This window comes from Pseudopipra pipra, chromosome 13 (genome assembly GCF_036250125.1).
Source record: "Pseudopipra pipra isolate bDixPip1 chromosome 13, bDixPip1.hap1, whole genome shotgun sequence".
NCBI lineage: Eukaryota > Metazoa > Chordata > Aves > Passeriformes > Pipridae > Pseudopipra > Pseudopipra pipra.
In genome coordinates, this window is record NC_087561.1 from 265,904 (window position 1) to 290,569 (window position 24,666).

The 24,666-nt window shown below is 41.4% G+C and overlaps 1 protein-coding gene across 2 annotated transcripts; it reads right to left on the reverse strand.

Annotated features, from left to right (window-relative positions):
* Positions 1–801: 801 nt before the first annotated feature.
* Positions 802–23,972, reverse strand: LAS1L (LAS1 like ribosome biogenesis factor). 2 transcript variants are annotated; one of them, XM_064669485.1, is made up of 13 exons: positions 23,713–23,972; positions 22,946–23,071; positions 22,703–22,772; positions 21,475–21,556; positions 20,245–20,430; positions 18,354–18,400; positions 15,513–15,622; positions 12,480–12,565; positions 11,360–11,575; positions 10,068–10,203; positions 9,118–9,497; positions 6,446–6,587; positions 802–1,200 (listed from the first exon to the last, which is right to left on the reverse strand). In XM_064669485.1, the coding sequence occupies exons 1-13, from the start codon at positions 23,955–23,957 to the stop codon at positions 1,110–1,112; spliced, it is 1,917 nt and encodes a 638-aa protein (XP_064525555.1). In that variant the 5' UTR covers positions 23,958–23,972; the 3' UTR covers positions 802–1,109. The 2 variants fall into 2 exon arrangements, with proteins under 2 accessions (XP_064525555.1, XP_064525556.1); XM_064669486.1 differs by lacking the exon at positions 23,713–23,972 and adding an exon at positions 23,281–23,455.
* Positions 23,973–24,666: the final 694 nt, after the last annotated feature.

Consider the following 24,666-nt stretch of genomic DNA (forward strand, 5'->3'; position numbering starts at 1 on the left):
ATAATACATTATGGATATCTAGCTAAGCCTTTACTTGAGAGCAGCCCAAAGCATCCATGAATTTGCTGTTCTAAACATGCATTTCAGTCCTATGCAAAGTACTGCTAAAGCTGTGTGTCCTTTCTCTCTTTCTACTAACATGTTCCTCTTTCTGATTAGTTTATAAAACATCAAATTATTAGACTGACTCCAAGAAAGCCTCTGTATTACCCTCTAGCAGATGCACTCTAATAAAGCCTTATTGAGGAGTCCTGCAATAAATACATACTTAAACTCCTGGGTTTTTTTACAGGTAATTGCACAAGGCTCCGCGTTTTGAGAACCTGTAATACAGGTAAAGAAAACTGAATTTAGGAAAAACTATCTGGAAGCCATTTTTCTCAGTAACTTTTCAACAGGGCACTCACTCAGGTCCATTTCTGCAGTAATCATACCAGCTCTCAGCAGAGACCACAGTATTGGTTATGAACCTTAGTAAAATTGTGAACAAAAATAACATCAAGCAAAAAACTTCATTGAAAAAGAGACAGTAATGGCCTCAAGATCATCACTTGAGAAAAATGGTGACAAAACCATCTGGAAGGTATTTGTGCACCCCAGTGCAATCAGCCATGCTATAGCCGGGACTGATCCCTGAAGCTCTGTGTGAAATCCCAGCTAGGTGAAAACTGTAGCATAATCTTATCTTGGCAAAATCACTCCTAAAGGACAATATCAGCTCAACAGTCTGGCTAATGAGGACCAGAGGACACTTTCTAGAATACCTGAGTGAGAATGGAGAAACAGGAACCATGAGGAAGGTTTGTATTCAAAGTCAGTTGCATTTATTAACTATGAAAAAATTAAGGAACCTTGAGGGATTCCAAACTACTCTTAACTGTATTTGGCAAACATCAGCTACAGCTAAAGGTTCATGACAGTGGTTAAGCAAGACAATGGTTATTATACATGGAACTTAAACCACCTTTATAAAACACTGATTTTATATGGTAAAAATCAGTAAATCACAACAACAACAACAAGAAATTATTTCCCCACCACCATTACTAGTTCTTCCATCCCACTTAACTTGTGCAATACTGAAAGTCACAGAGCACTCTGATGCTGTCTCAGAAAAGTTGAAGGCCACTTTTTATTTTATGGAAGTCATTCTGGGTCCATAACAATCCTCCTGTCCCATGAATTTTCAATTCTGCAGAGCTATGAGGAAGAGAAATAAAGCACATAAGCACTGAGCTGCTTTAGAAGCTCACATCACCGAAGTTAATTTTGATAGCACGTTATTTCCACAACATCATTTTTCTTTTATAGCTTTTAGCTGCTGGAATGTCCTTAGTTTTTCATCAGTCTGTTCAAGAGAGGCAACAGTCCCGAAACACCAAAGGTACCAAGGCACAAACCAAAAGTAAGATTACCAGTTACTGACAGTTCTGAGGGACACATGACTGCAGAAATAACCAGAGAACAATTTTCATTTGAACCTTCATCTGTCCTTTGCAGCTCATCAGGTGAAATGCTAACACAGCAAGCAATTAACATAAGAACAGTCATCACAAGTTACAAATGTTACAGTGCCTATCCTGCACACAAATACTACCCATTCCTATGGCTTTAGAATGAAGTTGTGGGAACCAGTGCATTTACAGAGACTTTCAAGTATGCAATCCCTAAAGGAACAGCATGTCAGCACCTGCACCCTCAGAACACGCTCCTAGTGGTCATTATTTGCCAAATTTGCTCCTGCTGTCAGGTAAACTGAGCACTGGGAGCTAACAAAAAGCACATACACTTATCACAAAAACAAAACATCTGCCTAAGGATGACAGGTTCAAAGCTTCAGAGGTTGCCTCAGCAACACTAAACATGAACTTAGACAACACACGTGCACAGCACACACCAGAAAAACCACCAATAAACACAATGTTTTGGAGCCAGGGAGGAAGGAACTGTAAGCTTTTTCAAAGTATCCAAGCATCTCAGGAAATTGTCTCATGTTAAAACCAAAGAGCTCTGAAGACAGAAGAAATTCCTGCAAAAAGACTGAGATGTTTGGGATGTTTTATTTACACAGCAACTTCAAGCTATTCACCAAAAAACTCTAAGCCTTTTCCAGATGCTCAGTACTAGAATAACTGGCTATAGGAGAGGCTGCTTTTCAGAGCTCCTCAGAAACTATTTCTCCTTTAAGATCGAACACCTCTTAGTCCCTGTTCAGATGAAACACTGCCAGAAGCCTTGCAGACAAAGCCAACAACAGAAAAACCACGGTTCTCACTGTAATGACCTGATGGTCTTCCTCCTGCTGTTGGACACTATCCTGAATTCAGCCTGCTAATGGGTTAATTTTTTCTGTGTTTTGATGCATACTCCTCACCTTCACAGACTTGCTGTCATTCCTCGACAGGGACTCTGGGGACACTGACATGCCCCTGAATCACAACCCAGGAACGCTCCAGGCTGGGGCAGAGAGGCTGGAAAGCAGCCCTGTGGAAAAGGCCCTGGGCATGCTGGTGACAGCAGCTGACCATGAGCCAGCGTGTGCCCAGGTGGGCAGAAGGCCAATGGCACCTGACCTGTATCAGGAATAGTGTGGCCAGCAGGAGCAGGGCAGTGCTGTACTCAGCACTGGTGAGGCCGTACCTCAAATCCTGGGCTCAGTTTTGGCCTATTTTTTCCAATAGCATATCTATCTGCAAAGATAGCTAAATACAGTTTTGGCTGGATTCTGCTCTTTTTGAACTATTTTGCTTCTCTGAGATTCAAGCTGTTCTGTTTTGGCAACAGCATGCTCGTCTTTGGGAAGATCTGATGGTAAACCAGAGAAAACTGTGCAAAGGCCAAGAGGCCAAACTGTGTTAAGTGGCAAGGAAAGAACAAAAAATTACTTATTCAGGAGGGGAAAACATTGTGGATAGCTAGGCTGTTACTTTCAGCATAGGGGAGGCATATTCTCCAATATTTTGAACCTCCAGATACAACAACAAAAGCAGAAAAGAAGTCAAACGGGAATCGGGATGGGCTGTTAATTGTCTTTCAAGACTGAGTTTATCTTTAAAAATGAAGGGAGATTGTAGCTGAAACCTCTTTTTCCTGGTATACAATCAAGTTTTGCTACAGATTAATAGGAATTATTTAGTAAGAAGCACAGACCTCAAACAAGGCAGGCAGAATTCAGGCAGATGCTAAACAACATAGACTAAATGCATCATAAGATCACCAGGTGTTCATTCTCATCTGTGGACCCAGTGAATTAGGGCTGCAGCAAGAGATTGTGCTTCTGTCACATGACTTGGTCAAAGCCCTTTTTCCCAAATTAATGTCAAACTCCATGCTCCAGGAAATCCCTTCTGCAGTTCATTACCTTGCTTTGCTTTGAGCCAGACAGAAAGACAAAGGCCACGGCTTTCAGAAAGGGCATGTCCCACTGCCTATGCTACAGGTGCTTTTTCCAAGCACCTTAGGGATATTTTCAAAGAAAAACATCAACTTTTCACAATCTCTCATACCATACTTCGGTACTCCTTCAGGAGTCTGGCAGAACAGCTCTCTGCAGACAGAGAAGTTAGAGGGCAGTATCAAAGAGGAAGTAAATAGCAAACACCCCTTCTGGAACAGGCCATACAAACACCTTTAATGGGGAAGCAAAAAACTCATGTAGCTACAAGACAGAGGACAAAGTTTCTACATAGAAAAATACATCAGTAGTCCAGAAAATCTGCTCCCTTCTGCCTCGGGCAAGTCACAGAATCACAGAATCCCAGAATCAGCCAGGTTGGAAAAGACCTCCGAGATCATCAAGTCCAACCCTTGATCCAACCCCGCCGTGGTTCCCAGACCGTGGCACTGATGCCACATCCAGTCTCACCTTCAACACCTCCAGGGATGGTGGCTCCACCCCCTCCCTGGGCAGCCCATTCCAATGGCTGATTACTCTCTCTGGAAAAAAATCCTTCCTAATATCCAACCTAAACCTCCCCTGGCACAACTGAAGACCCAGCCCTCTTGTCCTACTGCTGGTTCCTGGGAGAAGAGCCTGACCCCCCACCTGGCTACACCCTCCTTTCACGGAGCTGTAGAGAGTGAGGAGGTCTCCCCTGAGCCTCCTCTTCTCCAGTCAGTCCACTTTTCTGATGCCACATGTCCTTTGGCAAATCGAGAAGCTGCTATGCAAGGGAAATAAGAATAATGAACAAGCTGCTGTTATAACACTCCTGATGAAACCTGGATTGTTTCCAGGCACGGCTACAGGAATAAATCAGGTTCTGCTCCTTTCTATTTGTGGTAACAACAGGTTTTCCTCATGTTTCTTTCCGAGCTTTTTTCCTTGGTATCTCGCTAGCTGTTATCTGAGTGTAACAAACCGTCTGCTCCTCTCCCCACACAAAGAGAAGCAGAGACATGTTGCCTTTGGCCTGATATGTGCTTTTTCATTTTCTACATGGGTATTTTCTAGTACTATGAGCTGCATGACATACTACACTGTTCAAAAAACAGCCAACTGGAAGCAGCACATGAGGAGAAAAAGAAAACTCCCTCCTCAGCTAAATGTAGAGGAAGCTTTTGCAATTGCTCCTGTCTGCATCTTAGGCCACATGGAAAGTGGTTGCTGGGGCAGAGGGGAAAGTAAAGCCTGCTGGCTTTGTTCGGAGTCTGCAACATAAAGCATTGAAATCTATGTTCTGGCTCACAGCTCTTTAACCTGCAATCAGTATACTATCAGTCCTCACCATGACTAAATCATATTTCAAAATGCAGTCCAGGCATCTTCCTCCAAAGGAACACAGTGCCACTGATAAGGGCACTATCTGATGAGCCAACACAAGAGACTGAGTTTGCTTTTGACAGAAAGAGTCTCTCAGAGTCAGAAGAAAGTCAAAGTCTTTGACTTTCAGTCACAGAGGTGAAAGGAGGGCATTATACTTGCTAACCTATGAGAACTCTGCAGTTTAATGAAAAGAAAAGACAATTAAAGACTTTTTTTCTCTTGTGTTTCTTTACTGAGATCAGATATGCAGCTCTAAATTAGTAGCTACAGCTCTGAAAAGGTCACTGGGCACTGCCAACATACTGTGGCTGAGGAGCCCCAATTAGCAGAAACTTAAGTGTTCAAGCCTGCTGAGGCTGTGCTAGTAACTGCTAAATAGCAGTATTTCATAAACCTTGCAGTGGTTTCTTTTTAAAAAAGGGCAGGAGGAGTGAAGATAGCAATATTATAAGATGGCTTCCTCAAAGGATACCATGGAAATCACATTTTTGACTACTAATTGTGCCGCTGCATTTAAGTCTCAGATAGTTTGAAAGATACAAGGAGTGCAAAACAAAAGAAAGGAATAAGAACAGGAGCCATTATAAATAGTAGCTCTCAGACTTAATGACAGGAAAAGATGAAGGAGACAAATGCAAAGAGGTAATTTTTGAGTATGTTTTTTCATCTTCAAAAAGTGAGATTAGGGCTTCATGAAGTAACTTCCCATGACACTGGTGAGTTGTCACAGCAATACAGGCAGCAATAACTTCTGTCTGATTTTATCCATTATGCAAACACACTGTCAGACTAATGCAGTACAAATAAGCGGGGAGAGTTTCCTGTTGTGGTGGGTGAGGGTAAGAAGAGAGTTTGTTTCATGCTGGGTTAACCATAGGATGAATAACTGGAACTGCAGTGACAGAGAGCTTACTCAGGAAGTGTACTTCGGTTTCCATTTCAAGCATACAGAAAAGAGACATGTTTGCATTCACTGATGTGAAACTCTCAGCATACTCACCACCCCAGTGATGTACAGCCAATTCTTTCCTCAGGTATTATAAAAGTAATTGCAGTCAACCATTTTCTGTGGGTAACTATCACCTCATCTTCATGCTTTCCCACTAATGGACCTCAAAGTGCTTCTGCAAACCACTGTGCATTTCAGAATGACTCCTCCTTCCTACACAAGATCAGCTAGTCTAGGAAAACTGACACTGGGGAAGGCTAAGTGACTTCCAAGGCTTTTAGTCTTGAATGCTTTAACTGTGAGGTCAGTCATTCCCATAAAAATTATTCATCCCAGTGTATCACCAGGCAGATTCTGCACCAGCTCTCAGTAGCTTTATTTAAAAATTCTGCCCTTCCAGACTAGTTACTCTAAGGGATCAGCAGACTGTGTCTTACTAAAAGCATCAGACAATGGTGAAAGTTGTCAGCACAGTCTGAAGAACAGACTGTTATGCACAGCACAGACTGTTATGCTCTTACACCAGCATTGCAAAGGTCCTTCCAAACACACATATTACTTGAAAGAAAGAAGCACAGTTAGTGGGTATTAGAGACAGTACGAGATATTAGATAGGTCAAACTATTTAGTTAAACAGAAGTAAAAAGGAAATCCCAGCCTTAATTTTTCACATGGTATAGTACAAGGCACAGAGATAAATGCATTTCATGCTTCAGGACACCATTACTCACTTTGTATGGAGAGTCTTCCACTCATCTCTCACTGGCTGATCAAGCAGGGACATCATAGAATAATTATCCAACATGAGACCATCAGGGTCATCTGTCTGACCTGGGAGTTTCCCAAGAGGAAAGTCTTTCCATTGTACTTCATCTAGGTAAAAACAGTACAAAAACAAGGAGTCTGACCTTCCCAGAGAGATTTTCAGAAACAAGATTCCCCCACCAAGTCCACAAATACTGCCCCATGCAACTCAGCCATTCAGCAAAAATGAACAATCTCAGGTGTGCAGCAAAAATAAGTTTGAACTACAGTTGTAACTGATTTTATTTCTAACCTTACTATCTCTTCCAAAGAAAGTCACTGTAGAATGTAACGGCAGGGACATATCTTGAGTCATGGAATGTTATCATGCAGTCTACACAGTGCAACTCATCTAAGCCACTGGGAAACAATGTCCATTAAAAGAAACCCCACAGTATTCTGGAGCAACCCTTCACATTACCTTCCTCTTCTAATAACACTTTCGTTTGAAACATACACATTGACTTACCTATGATAATTTTAAGAAATTGCTCTGCATAATTCTGTAAATGGAAAAAGCCATTTGTACACATATGAAGAAGCCATTTGTACACATGCAAAGCAGTATCTTTGCATCCAGTAGCTCATTTCTCCAGTGAGACTAAGCATCAGCTCCTTAGCAACTCCCTGAGATGAACAGCAGCACAGCTACAGTGCCAATAGTGACTAAAGAAGAAGTGAAGCCACAACAGTAGTAGAGTATAGGGCAGCATAAGGCTGGGGAAGCCTAAATAACCAGTTAAGCAACTCTGGACAAACAGGTGGGCTGGGATAAGATGGCAAAGAAAAAGAATATGACAAAGTCTTGAAAATATAGCACCTATGGCTGTTTCTTCTCCATGACTTCACATTTGCTAAATTTGACTTCCAGTGGGGGCTAGAAATTGCACAATGGAAAACCACTGATCACATCTCATAACATCAGTAAGCCTGTTCCTTTATAATGTGGGGCCAAAATTTCAAAGACAGTTCCTAAAAGGGAAATCCCTCTTTAAATTTCATCCTTATTTCACATCTAAGAAATTATAGATATAAATTATCATATGTCATTGTTTTGAAAATAAGATTTTTAAGCCTATGTGCTGTCCTGATAACTAGAACACTTATTTTTGGAACATTTACTCGCAGCTCAGCGAAGACCAGCAGAGAGATGCTTTGAGAAGGGATTCCACTCCAGAAAGCCAGCAATAATTTCACAGACTATTTGAGACAACTGTTAACCACATACAACTTGGTCATTTCCTTCTTTTTGACTGAAATTGGTTAATTTTGTACACTCAGTATCTGCTCAAAATCCCAAGCATTGCCCTAGAAGAACCAGCAGATTTATTTGTTTTTTATTTTATACCATTCTTGGACATTTAATAGAACAAAAACCTCTTGAGATGGGATAGTGCTTTCTAAGTGTTATAATTTTATAGTTGAAAGAGGGTCAGAGACAGTATGTTGTGACATCCAATGCAGCTATAAGGCAAACTACCATTATAGATATTAAACAGGCTAAACCCTTTCTTTGGGGAACAACCCAGTAAATAGCTGATATGCCACATGATGTCACGGGTTGCTATATACCTACTGGCTATAGTATCAAATTGTTTAAGGATGGTAACTACACAGATGTTATTTGTGGAATATTAAGTTTATATTAAGAAATTGAAGTTTATATAAACAAATTAAGTTTATATAAAAACAACTTCATTAACAGAATTTTCACCAAAAAGTCAGGTAGTTCAGGACACAATGTGTGTTCCTTCAGTAAAAGCTGTGCTTGATCTGAACCAAAGTCACAGAAGCAGAGGACAATTTTGCTTTTGTTCTCAAAAAACACAGCTCTAACAAGCTGTTCATATAACTAAGATCTCTGGGGGTTTTTCTGACTTGAGAAAATTTCCCAGTGAATTGGGTACGAGAGTTCACTATCTTCTAATGTCTGCTTTTCTTCCTTTAAATATAATTTTGATTCCGACTCCACTCCACCAACTTCCTCCTTCTGCATTCAAGTCCCTCCATAAATCACTCATTCAAAATTCTTAAGCTACAGAAGCCTCCAACCCCAATGAGAAAGTACAGCTACTGCCGCAAAGATAACAAAGCACTGGATACACTGTTTATTCCTTCTAAAAACTTGCCTTGCTTCTTTCTTTTGTTTGCCACCATGTCATAACAGCCATTTTCCTGAAGCATGGACCTTAGGTTCATGGCCAAACTGTGCTTTCAAATACCTACAAGTCTCACAAACACAAGACCAGGAAACATCCATATTTTCTTTGCCATTCACAGCTGGCACATATTCTGCCCCATCAGCTGGATACACTGAAATTTTAAACAATTTGTAAAAAGCCTAACAAAAGAAATCAATGAGACGGTAACAACATGCTCCTGGAAAACACACTCATGGTGCTTTAAGAGCTTAAGAGAAATGAGTCCTGCATATAAATGGAAGACTCGAAAAAACCACATTTTTCAGTAATTTGGCATTTAGATGATTTTGAAGCACACTTCAATTATGGCCAGGCCCAAAAGGCTGCGATGTCTTTGCATTTCAATTAACATTTGTCAGTGGTGAAGACTGTCCAAGTCTTACAGAGTCACTCTTTACCTGCAGTGATCTGCCAGGCGGACCCTTGCAGTGCTGCTCTTCTCTCAGCAACAGCCGCCATGTTACCGGGATGAGCCAGTCCTTCCAAAGGATTTGTTTCAGTTACCATCTCTTCTTCCTCCTCCTCCGCTTCCTCTACACCATCATCTCTCTCCAGCACATCATCTTCTTTCTCTACAGTCTGCCCTTGATTTTTAACCTGATTTTCCTGCCTGACTCTCCACTGTAAGCTCTCTATAGTGTAAATTGGATGTTCACTGCTGTCTGAAGAGAGGCCTGGACTGGACAAAGGGGCACCTCCTTCTGTGTAAATGGAAGCAAGATAGAGAAGGTTCTTCCGAGAAGTACGTGACAAGCGAGGTCTCATGATTGTGAGGATCCTAAAAAGGAAAAAGCGCAATAGAAAAGTCTTATAAGGCTTGATAAACCTTCATCTGGAGTCTTTTCTGCTTTTAAGTGCTTGTTTCCTCCAGGACAGCTGGCTCATATAGCTCCTCTAACAGGCAAATTCTGATTACTCCCTGATCCGTGGATGCTGTAATACTCTCTCTTTGTGATTAAAATTAAGGACTTCAGGATACTTCTAACTGAATTCCTGCTTTGCTGTTTTCATGTGTAAAAGTTACAAATTTACCACAGGTGGTATCACCTCTATAAGCAGTCACACCTCTACACTTTTCTTCTGACCAGGTTGCTTCTTCAGTACCTCCCCAGATAACCTCTGTTTTCATTTTGAAGGTGCAATCCTTTAAATTCTCTTCCTTCTCTTTGTGGAATCAGTGAGGAGATGAGTAGCAACAAGCACAGCTTTATATGCACATGTCACAATTCATACTAGAGGCAAAGGAAGGGAAGGGAACACAGCTATAACTCAGTGCATCACTAGGGAACCAGAGCTGTTACAGAGCACTGTTTCCTCTCCCTTTTCTAGGGCACAGGATCGAACTTACAGCTGAAGAAGATGTGGGGTTGCCCAGCAGGGAGCTTCCAAGCAACTGTCAGTCAGTCTTATCCACTGCAAAGGAACTTTATGGAGGAACAGCTCCTTCACCGACACCTGTTTGTTACAGTGCTGTCTTTTCTTCCCTTCAAAGAACATAATGAAAATGACGAGGTGCTCAAAACTCAAAAATATGCCCTTCATCCCTCTGCATTTTTACTGGAACACATCCTCAAATAAGCTGGCATTTCAATCCATGTCCATGACTCAATATACTGACCAAACACATCAAGGTTGTCATAAGGGACGTGACAATGCACTGACAAGCAGGTTGGCTCCACAAGACCTAACCATAACAAGGTGCAGACCTTTCCAAGCTGGTCCTGTGCATATCACCCCAGACAGGAAAGCCATAAGATGTGTTTGAACAGTATTATCCTAAGTAAATGCAGCATACTGCATCTGGGACCCAGCACCATTCCAGGCAGCTCTGCAGTGAGTAGAGTTAACAGCTGTGAATGAGCACCGTTCAGGGGTCTGGGAACATAACAGATGCATGCTCAGCGCTGAGTGAAAGCATGAAATATTAACCCATGACTACCTGAGATACTGGCAAAATCTTTGTGCAGTCTGAGCCTGACCAGGAGAAGACAGAAGAGGCAGTAAAATTAACCAGCTGGAAATCTCAAGGATTACACTAGGCCACAGTATAGAAGTCCTAGTCACAGAATACCTCTGACACTGAATAATTAAGGCTCCTCACTGCCTGTCTCTGGAATGAAACATACAGTTTGCAAATTTTAACAGCTTTAAGGAGTCAGGAACTGAAAACAAAATACTTCTTATTACTTTTGCGTAAGTTTAGAAGGCACAGAGGTCCTGTAATAGGATCAATAAAGGACAGCAACACTATTTAGTATCTTGCAAAGGCAGGCTTCTGTCAAGGGAGAAAAGAACTGGGAACAGGGAACAGATTGCACGTAACATCTTTATTTGTTACCTGCTACTGTTATTTCCTACAAGTACTGATATCTGGAAAAAATTGGCTTCTCCTATCTTGAGGAAGCTGCAGCGAAGTTATTAATAACAATTTCAATTTTTTACTAAGAAATACATGAAATGCATAAGCTGCAGGTTGAAAAGTCTAAGAAATACACCAATAAATCTCCATGTTCATAAGACAAAATGTACTAATTAGGTTACTACACTTTCTGTCTAAAGTTCCCACCACTTCCCGTTTTCACACCATTACAGAGGAGACTCTTATATTTCTTTAAACACAAAAATTCCAGACACACTCACCAGCGTTTACTTTGGCAATGCCAGTCAGCAGCTCAGAAATCCAGCTGATCAAGAACTGATGCCTGAGTTCTGACGAGTCAGAACATTCCTTCAGCTCCATAAACATTTTCTCTATTAGGATCTGTGTAAAACTTCGTGAAAGAAGGCCTGTCAGCAAAGGTTGCCAAAAGCAGTAAAAGGTCTGAGGAATTTTGAACTGCCATACCTCTTTATTTGCTGCAATAAGAATTAAAAAAAAAAAGAGAAGCCACAAATTAGTGTTTTGTAATTTTTTGTGAAAGGTGGGTGTGACACTTGCACCAAACTGAAGTTGTCTGTTCTAGGATCATTGGTTCCAATGTATTTTTGGGATCCTCACTGAACCTGAAACTATCATTTTTCTTATGCTAGGGAAATGAAATAAGCAACAAATTGATAATCAGCACGAGGAAATTATTAGCACAGGAAAATCTACCTGCTTTGCTAATCCTTTTTCCGTTTCAGCTTATTTCACACATAATTAAGTCCTATTCTGTCTAAAAATATACTGCAAAGAGAAGATACATTGAGCAAAGCGACACAGAATAAAAAAGCTCCTCAATTTTTACTACTGTAATATAGTCACCGAAATTTGAGGTTCTTTCTTGGAAAGTTCTTTGGCTGTGAAATACAGAATGTATTAATTTTCACTCCCTCTAGGTATCTAATTCTCTTGCAGAAAATCCATGCAACTCCATACATATGGGCAGCAGTTTGGAACTAAGATGCAACTGGTGAATGAGGCTCAAAAAACCCCATTCATTTTGATTTGCTTCAAATTTTCAATGTAGATGAAATTAGTGGGAGTTCGTGAAATCAGCAACTATTGCATAAAAGGGTAGAGATGCAGGCTTTGAAAGATATTTTGGCTGGGCATTCAGTGCTGAAGAGTTAGCCTTCCATACTAAGAGGTTTATGCAAAAGCATTAGCTAAGCATGGACATAGAGGGGTCTGGAGAACAGGGCAAAAGATGTTTGAGGACCTAGATGTACAAAAAATATGCAGAGAATTACAGATTTCAACATAATGGGAAAAAAAGAACAGACTTGGTCAGAACACTAACTGTGCACTTCTTACTTGCATGGTGCCCAAAATACTGACCTTCATACTTGATATTTAGCAACTTCAGACAATCCATCTTTGGGATGAGAAAGCCATCACTGAGAAGAGCTGCAGCCACTGATTCCCTAAAGCAATCAGAGACTTATTAATGACACTTACTCCTTTACAAATCAAAACATGGCTCGCACCACTTCTGAAACAAGTTCAAGAGCCAAATACCTGGACCAATTAATTAGGAGGGAATAGAAAATTTTGCAAGGCACTAAAACCATATGCCAGTTTTGGGTTGGATATATCCTATTTGACCTGGAGGAAATGTGCAGTTGTACAAACTGGAACAGAATCAGAACCTTGAGGGAAACATTTATACTTGAGTTACAAGTATCCTGCTATTTCAAAAGGAACACTTATACTGAAATACCTACGGGTACGATCCAACTCTGCTGCCAGCCGGCCAGCCAAGATCAGAGAACCTCTGACTCACAGCGCTACGTTAAATCTCAGGGGGAAAGCCAACCCTGCTGACTTGCTGGCACAAGTCACACCATACAGTGTGCGCAGCTGTTCAGCAGATAAGGTCAAAACTGCTCTTCCCTGCAGCTCTTTTCTGGATGTCTCCTGCCCTTATAACTATCCTGCAAACTTCAGTTAGTCTGACAGCACTGAATGCTCCAGGCTCCAGGATCACTCCATCTCCTATTAGGCTGGCTTAATGAAAGTGAAGACTGAGGGTACCAACACAGGTAGGCTGCACTGACTGACTCTTGAAAATAAGATACAGCAAAAGGGACAGAAGTAAAATGTCCACAACTACCCCAATATCCAGTATGATTCTCTTGAATTCTTCTGTTCACATTCTATCCATGAGCTTCTATGCCCGTGCAAAGATTTGGAATGGTAGCACCCATGTCAAACATGGCATATTTTGATAATAGATGAGAAAATTTGTCTTCTCCAACAGGAGTGACTTCCAACTCTAAACATCCAGACATGACTTAGATACAATGCTGCATTTTTATAAATCAAACAGCAGCTGAAGAGCTCAGCATATAGAAACAACACACACACACATGCTAGATCACTTCATCATAAGTAGATGATGTGGTGGGAGATGAGAAGGCAAGTGGTAGAATGTAATTTGTTTCTAAAAACAAAATCCACTTTCGATCCTTCTCCTCTCTGGAAACTGTTCCAGTATCATTACCATTACTCCTACATGCATGACCAACTATTAAGGACATCTCCTGGTAGATGGCAACTTCAGCAGAGAACCATTTAAGATCATCTGGTCATCACAAGGTCCACTTGGGCAGTTCTCTAAAGTAGGCAGCAGAGTATCCTTTGCAGTCATTTATCGACGTAGCCTGTAATTTGCATTCTGCAGAGGGCAGAGGATTCTTTTAGACCTGAAGGAAAATGAGCTAACTGCAAAGGATCCCTTACAGTTTCTTTAGGCCACACCTGGCAGTTTAGTTTTATACCCTTACCTAAGTGACTGACTGGAATTCCAAATGAAGTTCTCAGAAAACTGATAGTGAAGGCTTGAAATGAAACCAGGCCCCTGAGATGTGCCATCTAGTTCCAGGACTTTCCCAAATAGATGACGAAGTTTTTAAACTGCTTTAATTTTGGAAGCAGCATCTCCTCTGGACACTCACATAATCAGGCTTCAATATACATTGTGCAGCTGCATGGGACAAATAGCAAGAGCTGACGCAACACGTTGTTCGCACAAAGATGATGGCAAAGAACTGTTAAAATGTGATTTAACACACTTTCATGGGATACCACAAGCATGATTTGCAGAATTCGTGGACGGCAAGCAAATCAAATCCACAATATTTACAAATTAAGTACTTGATTATATGCTTCTGTTACGAAAACTTAAGTTTTGCACAGACATAAACAGGAGAGCATGCCAAAAAGGCAGTACTAGAAAGACCCCAAATACGTTATTATCTTGAGATCCTCACTACTTCAGTTTCCTAAAGGAAAGGGCCTGTCTCTGATCTTTTACCTGTTTCCAAATGCATTACATTGCCTCAACATTTCCTAAAAACACATTTCACAGAAGAAGAATTCTCTTTTTCTCATTTGAACCTTTCACAACCCTTGTGTTGTACTATGGCAGTCTGTTTCCTCTCTACCATGTAGATGATGCCAGGTTCAAACATCTAATTATATCTAATATATATAGGTAAAATATATATAAATAAATATATATTTTACACATATATATTGGTATATAGGCAGCTGCATGTGGTCCCTTCATGTTCTGACAGTGGCTGACAGGGAATGCTTAGGGAGTGAGTATCAGAATCACAGGCAGGTACAATGGTTTTCTTTTACCTGTACCGTCCAGTTATTTAGAGACAGTTAAAGTGATACAGAAGCCCCATGTTTAGCAAGTTCTGCTTCTCATTACAGAATCTTCATGCCTTCCTGCTCATTATTCCATGCCCAGCAACTGATGGGCAATCCAGGGTTTTATTCTGGCACATCTGATAACCTCTTGAACTAATCAGCAGCTGGTAGGGCATATATATTTATATATGAAACATCAGGAGTTATAGCTCTTATCTATAACATGATACTTTCTCCTCTCTACAGTTATACTGATTAGAATTCTCAAAGTGGTTCAAGATCTTCATGCAAATTTTTATGGTGATAATAAAGTCTCAACACACTGCGTCCTAGAGGCTCTCTACTCATAGAAAGATAGAAAGTATAGAAAATGCCAAGTATTGCCCTGCAATCTTGAAGAATTCTAAAGGTTACTGTGAAATCGAAGTCTAAACAAGGTTGTTGGGAAAGCTTTTGAAGACACTGAAGATGCTGACATGCCGTGGGGCCAGCACAGCTAAGTCTGGGACAACATCCTGGAGACCAGCAGGCACAGGGAACATTACTCATTAACACAGATTAACAACTCAGTCCTCAAAGATGTTGAGGAAATCTACTACTTGCTTTCTCCACTGTCAGGTGAAGAACACTGTGAAAAGGTAATGCAACAGGGCTACAGGCCGAGTTCTGGACTGTACCTTTCACCTCAGTTATTTATTAGAGATGTACCTGTTTTCCTGCATCAGGTCTTTGATCTGAGCCAAAATCCAATCCATTTCTGAAGAGGAATCAGACCACAATTCTCGAGACTTTGAAGCAGACTGCATAGTCTGCATAACCTGAGTGAAGGAAAAATTCAAGCATTAACAGAAAATATGCCCCAATGGCAAACATAAAGACATTGCTCTGAAGGGAAGATGCACATGCCATATGTATGTCATCAACAGCACTTGAAAAAATTCACAAAAGCTCCTCTTCCTAGAGTTATAGTAAGAATTAATATAAGCCATGTCATACTTGGAAAAGGCCTGAATTAAAAAGACAGGAGTACCAAGGAGTCACAGTCCTGGCATCTTCATTCTGGTTCTAAACCTTGCTCTCCCTGACTTCAGCACCAACCAGGACAGACCCATTCTGAATCATTAACTCAGCATGTGACATGGGGATTAGATCAACTACTCAGGACAAGGTTTTGCCAATCACATTATGCACACAGTAGATCAAAATAAAAGCCAGATTATACCAAGAATGAAAGAGGGAATATCTAAGCTCAGTAGTCCTCTGAAGGCTAGTGGTTTCCTCATTTGATATATACCTTGTCTGAGTCTGCTCAGCAAGGTAAGACATGCCTTCTACTTATGCTCACAAGCTACCCAAGGGGCAGTTCTACCATCAAGACCTTCTACAAAATATCGGCATAAACCCCATTACATCACCAACAAGTATCTAGCTGATTCTTTCCTGGAAGGGAATAACTACTGAGAGAAAAGAAGAAATTATTTTTCCCACCAAACAGGAATGAAATGTAAAATGAGACTGAAAAACCAAGGTGTCATTTTCAGGACTGTGATTAGCTTTTCTATATATGCAAAGCTACCAGTAAATGCAAAAGATACTTTACATGATAAATCAAGTATAAAGACATGTCCTAAAGTGACTAAAGAACCTCTAGCCCACTCATACAAACAACCAGACAATCAAGTACACAGCCCCTGTGACAGAACTATATTTTAGCCTAGTTTACATCCTACAGAATCATACATGCTTTTAAGTTTAAAAAGTATCTAATAAAATAGCTAGAGAAGTATCTGAATCAGAGACTCTACAGTCACACTGCTATAAAGATGACTTAGGTAAAAGTGATTCTCCTTCTTACATGAAAAAGATCAGACACACACTATACATTTATGCAGGGAAACCAGCAAAGATACTGTACCACTCTTTCTGTGCAAATGCAAGGTGATTTTTTAAATATTGGCCTAGAAAAGCTTCAAGTAGTATTTATTCGATATTTGGAACATTCAGTTGCTGTTGTGGTTAAGAAATTATTTGGATGCACCAAATCATCTGAACACTAAAAGGGCAAAAGAAAAAGCCCATGTCATTTTTTTTCAATCCATTTCTAAGTTTCTAAGATTTTATGAGCCATAATCAGTTTTAAATTAGAGGTCTACTGTTGTACAGAACAGAGTTCCAGAGGCCAACAAAGGACCAACTTACAGCTCTTAAAATTACTGAAAACAGTTATTAAAACAGAAAGATAGTATTACTTTTTTTATTAAAGATAAACTTCAGTTAAGCACTTGCAAGTATCAGCCATAAGGGTTAACACTCCTTGACATAGACAGGTCTTGGCAAATCCTTTGCCCACCCCTATTCAGTGAACCTCAGAGTGGCAAAAACTGCATATCAAAAGCTATATTGACAACCTATGTACAGTATTGTGTTACAGTTGACAGACTTAGAAGTGCAGCACTTGCAATCATTCGACAAGAAAGGTAGCCTTGCAGGGTGAACAGACAGGTTTCATAAGCACTGTGTGCAGCATTCAATTAAACTGAGGCATCTAACAGTTTACTCATCAGCCTTTATTTGCTCAATTTCTGTGGGATAAGGCATTTCACCTGAACTTCAAAACAAAGGTTTGCAATTACTTTTTAGCAAATGACTCACTGCTCCTTTCCTCCATTCAACTGTGACCAGTTTAAATTTTGAAGTTGCATTTTCCTAATCAATTTGAAGTACTTCCCTCTGTTCTGTATGTTAAGAGGTCACCCACCACACATAATCAATGTGTCTCCTTTACCATGCAATGCAAAACATACAAAATAAGCCAATAAGTAACAAATACAGAAAAGGAAGGATGAACAAAGGAAAATCATATTACATAGTCCAAAACCAAGACAGTGAAGGAAACTGGATGTTCATTTTCAATAAAATTCCTGACACTACCTCTCATTGCAGATTTAAGTCTTACACTTCACCGGAATATCAGCACACTTTCTCCTTAAGCCCTGAATGATATTAATCAACATAAAAGTGAGAACAGCTCCCCAGTAACAACAGGTCATATCCAAAGACTGCTGAGAGGGTCTGTAACCCAGCTCTTACAACATCTCGAGAACTAACCCATTAGTACGAAGGAGAAGCTAAGGAAAGAAAGATTTCTGGGCCACATTACTCACAAATATGAATTGCAGCACCTCAGCCACTGGGTCACTGCAAATACATACTATGGATGATAGAAAATATGGACTAATGACTTCTGAATGACAGGTCTAAATTTCCAGAGATTTTAGGATGAATGAAAACAAACTGAGCACTATCCACTGGGACATGGAAGACTTGGGATCTCCAATAAGTACGTATTTCCTTTATAAACCTGAACAAAGTGTTCATATTAAAAACTATCACAGCTCGAATTGCTTGTTCTCTGTAGAGCTTTCCTTTGGCAAGCCATGTGTGACAACACTGGTAGTGATATCCGAACAAGGAACTAACACAGAAGATGTATTGCCCCAGGCAGGAAATGAGAAGTAACAAAAGTGCTGATAATCAGAGTAAACTTACCCGAAACTGCTCATTCTTGTAAGATATCAGAATATCTCTGACTTTTTCTAGAAATGAACATAAATATGTAGTTTAAACAGGAGATCAGCTATGTAAGGGAATTTTGTCTCTAAGCAAGCTGCTTAGTTTTACTGAATATACACTCAAGGAAGGCATCAGTCAAATTACATAGAAATTCTGATTCAGACAACACACTAAAAACTCACAAAACTCCCAGACTTTTCCAGCAACATAAATTTTCTCAGGTGGGGTTGAACCATGAATTCCATATTTTATCACTAACAGTGGTCAAAGACAGGCAAGTTGGATAAATGCAGACAGCTCAAAAAAATCCTTAAATAGATCAGTTTAGGAAGAAATTGTTCCTATATGCAGTTTATGTTCTGATGCATATTTGTATTTCTTATACTTGGATTTTGCATCTATTGCAATGGGACTACGGCTATTTACAAACTAACCGCCTCCTTATTGGACTTTACTGAACTTTAATTTACCACCTGCATGACATGTTTTTTATCTGTGGACCACTTTTACTATACCTGAAATAGCAACATCTTCCAAAATATTTCACCATTCAGCTGTCACTGTTGCCTGCTAAGAGGGTGTCCATCACACAGTATCAGCCATATAAAACTTCAAATGCATCTGAACTGTAGGACTGATACACCACTCCCATTCCGTTACTCTGGACATACAAATCACAGAATCTACTATATCATCCTGTGATTCTCTCTTTTGTCAACTGGGGGTGGTATGTTTTTTTTGTTTAGGGTAGCCAGGGAGAAGAAGGAACAGCTCATGCTTGGATCTCATTCAACATGAACACAGAAGACCAGAAAAACACTTTAACAAGAAAAACGTTAAGAGCTGCTCTATTCCAAAGTTTAGTACTGCCTCTAGGTTTGGATTGTTCTAATAAATGCTGTCTTAAACTCAAAAATCAGCTAAAATTTTCTGGATCACGGCAACTCTATGTATATAGTCTGTAAGGGAGGAATCTAGAAAAGACTTGAAACAAATCCGTAGGTCCTAAAGCCTGAATCATTAGTCACTTAGTGTGACCTTCTAGGGAGCACTAAGCATCACTTCAGCATTTTTGCACTCTCTGAGCCTTGGACTGGGCTGCTGTAATGGGTTGGGCAAGTTACACCCCATAAGCCTACCATGTTTTGTTAGAGAAAAATTATGACTAATTTGTTTTACTGTTTGAGGTACTGTTTGATACTTCACATGCCTAAAACTTGCAGACCAGACATCTAAGCTGAACTCTCACTTCCTCCACTTAGTCATTCAATCTAGAAATCCACTTTGAGAAAAGTCCTTTATTTGGGGTTCAAAGACTTCTAGTGATGAAAAAGCAACCATTGGAACAGTTTACCAAAGATTTCCCATTGTTCTGCACATAGTATCTCAGATTATGCCCAGGCTGAGTTACCTGTGATTTTTTTTTTTTTAATACTATCAGCAGTTAATGATTTTTCTGTCCACATGCAAAATATTTTGAAACTGGCTAAATCGCTTCTATCTTGCTCTTTCTCAAGTTAGAATCTACAAAGTTCTGAGAGCCATAAAAGGACTACAGCCTTCTTTGTCAGTAGTGGCCTCAAGACCAAAACTGTGCCTATCAAGACGCTACAACTAATTTTTACAATGCTTTCATCCCAGTATAGCAGTTCTACTGATTATGATACTGCATTTTCAATAGAAGTAAAGGATTTTATGCTACAAATTTGGTGAGCTAATACCAAACCAGTCAGTCAACCTCAAGAATCCACCAAGGTGCAGAGGAATCCTAAAACCTGAGCTGAAGCTATATCTTTATGCTAGAAGATGACATGTTTAAACTAGCACATCTAATCCTTTCATCTGCCATTGTTATAGGGACATCTACCGTGGAATTCTTTGTGTTTCTGACAGGCCTCATGCTGCGGGGTTTGAATCTCCCACGCATCATTGCCCAACTCTGTGTTTGCTTCCTCCTCTTCCTCATCCTCATCCTCACTTTCTTCACACAAGTTATTGCCCAGCTGACGGCTCCAATATGTCTTTCGTAGCCAGTCCAGCACAACATCACAACCTAAAGGAGAACAGAAAACATTACCTTCTCAGTGAGGACTCGTTACTGAAAAAAATAATATAGGTGGCACATTACTAACTCATATTATGAAAAGAAATGCTATTAAACAGTTACGAATCCAGAAAACACATAGAACTCCATTAATGAAAAGGCGAGCAAATTAAAAAAAAAAAAAAAACAACCAAAAAAACCCCACCAAAAAAACCCCAACACAAAACCAACCTCCTTCCCCCCAAAAAGGAACCACAAAAATCCCCCACAATCCAGTATCACAAGCCTGGTAACATCCATCCACTTTCTTTTTGGCAACAAAAAAGACTGGACACTACTATAGTGCTGCACCTAGCTCAAGCTACGTCAAATTTAAGCAGAAACTAAGTCCCAGCAGTGGCATTCTAATGAGAAAATGAGCCAGTACTTCAGTATCACCATGGTCAACACAGTGTCCACAATAATAAGATAATTTTTTTTGTGCAGAGAGCACACTAGGCATACATTAGATAGAAAGAAAATGCCTTTACTTCCGTTACAGTTTCTGTATCCACCTCAATCTAAGGACCCTGATGAAGGCTATTTAACTGGCTCATCAGTGCTTAACCCAAAATTCCCAAGAATCCCTTCAAATGCCAGGAGCTGGTCATTCATTCAGGCTTGCAGTACATACTGCTTTTCTCCCTAAATGGGATTTTTTAAAGAGTCTTAAGTTACCTCTAAACCATCAGGAAAAGGTTTTACCTATTTCCCTGAGATGAACTTCCTGTGCTGTAAAAAAGCCAGAGTATCAAACTGTTTTTTTCCAGTATTTTTTCGGGGATGGGGGCAGCCTCTGAACATCTTCCCTGTGATGCACCACAGCCTGGAGCCACCAGACACAGTTCAGCTACCCCCACAGGGCAGTGGCAAACCCTCCCCGCATCTGACAAGCCCTGCATGCCCTGCAGCATGCCCTGCAGCCCTGCACACTGGAGGGAGGGATGCTCCTCTTAGGGCCTATGGCACTGGTGTTTCCACCCCTGCCAGTGCCACCCCCCTGGCAGCACTCACCCTTGCGGCACAGGGCCAGCCGTGGCAGCTTCCCGTGGGTCAGCTCGTGACGCAGGTCCACAACCCAGATGGGGATATCCACCTGGAAGAACAGCCAGCGGATGTCACCCCACATTTTCACTGCATCATGCCACAGCTGCCTGCAGCCCCACAAAGCTGAGCCTATACCTAGGTCACTCTTGCACTGTAGTTACCCAGCTTCCCACTTCAAGGGTGGGCCAAGATCCCCCAACTCCCTGATCCCACTCCTCCTGTGGCCTTGGGATTTTAAGTTCTTTGGTGTTACTTGCAACAACAGATTTCTTTTTAGACAGAGGTGCTGCGTGTAATTTAATAAGATACTGAGAAGCAGTTAAATTATATTTAAATAGATGAGACATTCTGGATAACTGTATACCAAAGATACAAATCATATCATACGTAATAATGAAATCCACATACTAAGTTGTACACAATTTTTGGCAACTTTCCTAAGGACAACTACCTTTAACTATGCAAGACCTCTGTTTTTAAGCTTGCTCAGTTTTAAAAGGTGAGAAGTAGAATCTTTCTTAAAAATCTGTGAAAAAAAACAGAAATCAATTCATCATTCTCACACAGGGGCCCAGACAATGCTGCATATATAGAAGAGCTCAAACGATGTCTGTCCTTCACTATCAAAACTTGTTCAGCCCCAGATATGGTGTTCGGTGCAGCTGGCAATAAAACTACTTAAGTTAATCCTGCTATTACAATTGCAGCTTGAACCTTCCCTCCTTGACACAGAAGTGGACAAGCTCACCTGAAGCCAGAGACACAAGATGAAAATGCCTGTAAATGTGATTAAGTGCTTTTTATGTATAGCCTTGCTTGTCAAAGACTAGAATTTATAAACTACTGATTTAGCTCTTTTCCTGAATCTCAGTAGTTAAGAAAGGAAAATATAGGGCAGTATGTCAAGTGGGACTATACGCATGTAAATCAAGGCTTTGACCACATGTGATTCAAAAAGCTTTAATGATCATCAGCTTTTTTTAGGCTTAATCTGACTTTAAAGAACAAAAATTTATATACAGTTGCAGCAAGCCTCTTAAAACTTTGCAGTTGGAAAGAACTGGCACCTATATACATTAGTTTGGTTACAAAAGAATGATATCCTACAACTCCCTCCACCCAGTGTTGTTAATAGACAATGCATATGCTTTCTGTGTAGACATAAATTATCAAGTAACTCTTATTAAATATTTACCTCTCTGGCTAATTGTCTCAGAGGAATGCTGGCCATCTTCTGTTTCCTTTCTGTGATCAAGTTGACAAACCTGCATGAACGTTACAGAAAAGAAATTTACTATCAAAAGCTGCAGAGAAACTTGGAACCCCAGAGACAAATTCCCCACATGTTGTGGTCCCAGAAATGCACAGTGAACTTAGCTGAATAAGGACATCTGCCCAGGACTTTGTCACAAAGCACACAGGCCTTCAGAGCCCTTACCTTACAAGAGCCAGCCCATAAGAGAGGATGAGCTCGTGTGACTTCAATCTGCCAGATGAATCCAGGACCTTGCAACGAATCAGTTCTGCAGTGCAATCCACTGCAAGAGGCATTTTTTGACCATAACTGGAGATAAAGGAAAACCGGGTGAGCAGTCACACAAATACAGTTACCCTGCAAAAAAGGCAGCTTTCCAGGTAGTTTTTGGGCTCTGTGGTACATAACAGCCTGAGAAACAGTATGTAGAGACAGCATCAAAGACTCTTTCCAGAAGGCTTCTCTCTGGAACAGTGATTACATGGCTACTCCTAAGCACATGTTAAATGAGGACTTACTAATATGCTACGCACATACAGAAGATGCCTTATCTAGGTAGGTCTTCCGTATGGATGCGGCAGAGGCAACACAGAATAAGATTTGGAAGCCTTGTATGCTCACTGCCTCGAGAACCAGCCCGTGAAGCTGCAGGCACGTAGGTCTTCTGCGTCCCCTGCTCTCCACGGGATCACTGTGCGTCTGACAGGAGCTACATGCCCGGAGCCTCCCACAACGAAGATGCCCTGCAAGATGGGGCCGCCTACCCGGTCTGCACACACTGCCGCGGCCGCGGAGCTGCCCCTGGGGGAGCTGCGCCCGCGTACCCGGCGTCCTCTGGGCCCAGGACCGCGAGAGCCTAGGACAGAAAAGTCAAAGGAGCCGCTCCGGGGCCAGAGCTTGGAACCCCGAGGTCCGCATCGCGCTCCCCGCCCGCGCCGCGCGGCCCGTACCGGCTCTTCCAGGCCGACACCCGGTCCAGCGCGTCCTGCTGCAGCCGGCTGTCCCCGCAGTACAGCCCCACCATCACCTGGTCCCACTCCGCCCGGCCCCTCCACGCCACCACCGTACGCAGCGGCTTCAGCCGCCTGCGGCCGGGGGCCGGGGCCGGGGCCGAGCCCAGCCGCCCGCGGCGCCAGCCCGACCCCGCGCGGCCCGACATGAGGCCCGACGAGAGGCCCGACGAGAGGCCCGACATGAGGCCCGACGAGCCGCCCGCCGCTCCCCGCGCCTGCGCCGCTCCCGCCTCCCGCCCCGCCTGCTCCCTGCGCCGCTCCCGCCTCCCGCTCCCGGGAAAACTTTTCACTGATCTGTTTGCGTAATCTGAGGAGTACACTTGTGTTAGACGTCAGGGAAGAGGTAGAGCTGAAACATGGGATGGGAAAAAAAGGTCTGGAGGTGAGATTCCGCAGAAGCTTCGTGCACTGGTTTTGAGAGTAGAAAAGCTAAGCCTGCAGGTTCTGGTCCTATCTCCAGCACCGAAAGGGTAGCTTGGTCTTTCCCCAAAACTGTCAGGACTTTACAATAGCTTAAGCTTTTTTTGTTCAGTATTCCGAAGTAGGAATCTGTTAATCATCCTCACAAATATTTTATGAACAACCTCTAAAGAAATGCTTATACTGGAAAGCTAAAACTTCTCTTATATTCTAGCACAAATGTAGTTAATGAAAACGCTACCCCTCCAATTCAGACTACCTGAGTATTCCTGAGTGCTTAGTTGAGACTGGTGCGTCTGAATATGAGTGAACAGGGAAAAAACCACAGAACTTCTGCCTTGTACAAAATATTTATTTTATTAAATACCACAGATTATGGGAAAGAAATGCTGAATGAGTTCTGTTAAAATACCATCTTTGAAAAATGCCTCAGTTCATTGTAGCTTCAATCACCTGATCTTGAAAAGTCTG

Coding starts and splice junctions, on each gene's coding strand:
- LAS1L (XM_064669485.1), bottom strand. CDS start 23,957: ATGTCGGGCCTCTCGTCGGGCCTCTCGTCGGGCCTCATGTCGGGCCGC. Junction 9,498..10,067: donor ACCCCACATCTTCTTCAGCT/GTAAGTTCGATC, acceptor TTTCCTTTTTAG/GATCCTCACAATCATGAGAC. Junction 1,201..6,445: donor TGGAAGACTCTCCATACAAA/GTGAGTAATGGT, acceptor TCTTCCTCATAG/CTCTGCAGAATTGAAAATTC.